The following is a 2,317-nucleotide window of genomic DNA, read 5'->3' on the forward strand; positions in this document are numbered from 1 at the left end:
ACTTTTAGATGTAAAAGATAATACAACTCAATATGTGGAATAAGTGTAGGTAAAAAATGTTCTGTTTATATGACAAATTACTTATTAAATAATTTCAACTTTATTTTTTGCTGAATTGTCTTCATCGGTATATCATCAAGTACGTAATGCAACTATATTTATTACATTTATTACGTTACATGCGCTTTATATGAACGCAGGATAGCGGTTGAAATGATACTTATGTGAAACAGTCATATTATAAAAAGTGATTGAAGCTGAGTAACAGTGCATCACGATGATATTTGAATTTCATTCATTTTGTAATCCAATGTTTTATTTCGCTGTGTTATTTAGTATCTAATTTTTAGTTTGACTATTGCTCTGTTCATGTTTCTACCGTGATCAGTCATGTGTTTCAACAGTTCCGCTTTCTGCTTTTCTTCATCGTCACAGTAAGAATGAATTTTATGCACTTTGTTATAGCAATGGGTTGTGTCAGTGCAGTGGAACTATTTCTATAAACTTGAATATCTTTCTCTAATGGTGGTTCAGGTTTCCCTGAATGGATTGAAAAGATGTACAAAAATCTGTAAGTAATTGAGTATCTATAATCTGTTACTATAATTAATGTCTTCTAATTCCACTTATTTCTGATCCTGCATGCTTCTTGTTATCGAATTAAATAGTGTGCATCTACATAATTGAAACGTTTTGGAATTCCTGTTGCTCTTGCCAACATGGCATGTCACGTTTACCTCAATGCTTTCCAAATGTGGCATCACAAAAATAAGTACACATTTTCATTATAGGAATGGATTACATCATCGACATCGAGCTCGTTCATACTCCTGCGTTAGTTTAGGTTGGTTTAATGGCGTTACCCAGTAATGCTCCAGAAATCTGTGTGGCTTCGCTTATCACAGGCGTACGATATAATTAAATAATGATTGTAATAGTAGCATATATCGTGAATATAGTCTACTTGCGCTGGTTTTCGGATACATCACACAAGTCTGGTAGTGCGTGTTGCCATCAGTTCGTTTGGTGTGTATTTTTGTAGAGTATTATGTGAGTAGGTAAGTTTTAGTATTTTGTAAATACAGATTTTGTTTTTTATTGATGAGTGATAGCATCCACACTGCGGTGTTGCTTATCACATGCTAAGAATTGAAAATTTCACCGCATTACTGTTGAAGGTTGCATCATGAAGGACAAATGTTGTATGACTAACAAGTAGTTTTTATGAAAATTTGTATACTTCGTAATTAAGGAACAACAAATCACTGTTGTTTGTTTTTAATTTTTTATAATATGGTTGTTTTATATCAATGTTATTTGTTATGCTTTATTGTTCAGCACACTTGTTTTGCAAATATTTTCAGAATCAAATTACGTTTAGATATAGATGTATGAAGTTGCTGCATTCTTTGGTAACTATCCGTTATTGAACATGATTTTTTTACAAAGATTCGTGATCACGTCGATAAATACGTCATCACAAAGCACTACCACCTGTTGATGCCGCTCAGTTTGGCGACGTATGTACATTTTACTTTTATATACTATGAAAGTTGCAAAGTGTAAATTTTGTCGTTTTAGTTTTTCAGGTTTTCATAATTTTGCTTTTCATAATAATTGCTTTTTATAATTTTATATAATTACTGTTTGGTACTAGTGTTTTCAAGATTTTTCATTTCAGTTTAGGTAAGAATTCATTTTACTTCTGGATTCAGAGAGTCAGTTAAAGGCAAAATGGCTATGTAAATAGCGAAAAGTAAAAAGTAAAGTCTAAGTCTGAAAAGACAAGGAAGCTATGGGTAAGTATGAAGATAAATAGTCTAATAGTTAAGTCTAATAGTCAGGTAAGAATAGGTGTGAAGGTAAGTATAAATGTGAAGGTGAGTACTGCATAGGTGAAGGCAGGTAGTGTGTAGTGTGAAGGTAAATATTGTATAGGATGAAGGTAAGTAGTGTATAGTGTGAAGGTAAGTAGTGTTTAGGGTGAAGGTAAGTATAACTGTGAAAGTAGTGCACAGGATGAAGGTAAGTATAATTGTGAAGGTAAGTGTAAGTGTGAAGGCAAGTGGTGTATAGGGTGAAGGTGAGTGGTAAGAAGGTAAGTATAAATGTGAAGGTGTACTGCATAGGTGAAGGCAGGTAGTGTGTAGTGTGAAGGTAAATATTGTAAAGTAAAGGCAAGTATAATTGTGAAGGTAAGTGCAAGTGTGAAGGTGAGTACTGCATCCGTGAAGGTAAGTATAATTGTGAAGGTAAGTATAAGTGTGAAGGTAAGTAGTGCCTAGGGTGAAGGTAAGTATAAGTGTGAAGGTAAGTA

At 33.2% G+C, this 2,317-nt stretch overlaps 1 protein-coding gene across 1 annotated transcript; it reads left to right on the top strand.

Annotated features, from left to right (window-relative positions):
* Positions 1–853: 853 nt before the first annotated feature.
* Tsp_06696a (hypothetical protein) lies at positions 854–2,025 on the top strand (the record flags this gene model as incomplete). Its single annotated transcript, XM_003380489.1, has 6 exons — positions 854–907; positions 960–1,043; positions 1,113–1,178; positions 1,450–1,520; positions 1,682–1,718; positions 1,983–2,025. Coding segments are annotated over exons 1-6 (355 nt in total), but the record flags the coding sequence as incomplete, so codon positions are not given.
* Positions 2,026–2,317: the final 292 nt, after the last annotated feature.

Source organism: Trichinella spiralis, assembly GCF_000181795.1.
Source record: "Trichinella spiralis strain ISS 195 chromosome Unknown Scfld2, whole genome shotgun sequence".
Lineage (NCBI taxonomy): Eukaryota > Metazoa > Nematoda > Enoplea > Trichinellida > Trichinellidae > Trichinella > Trichinella spiralis.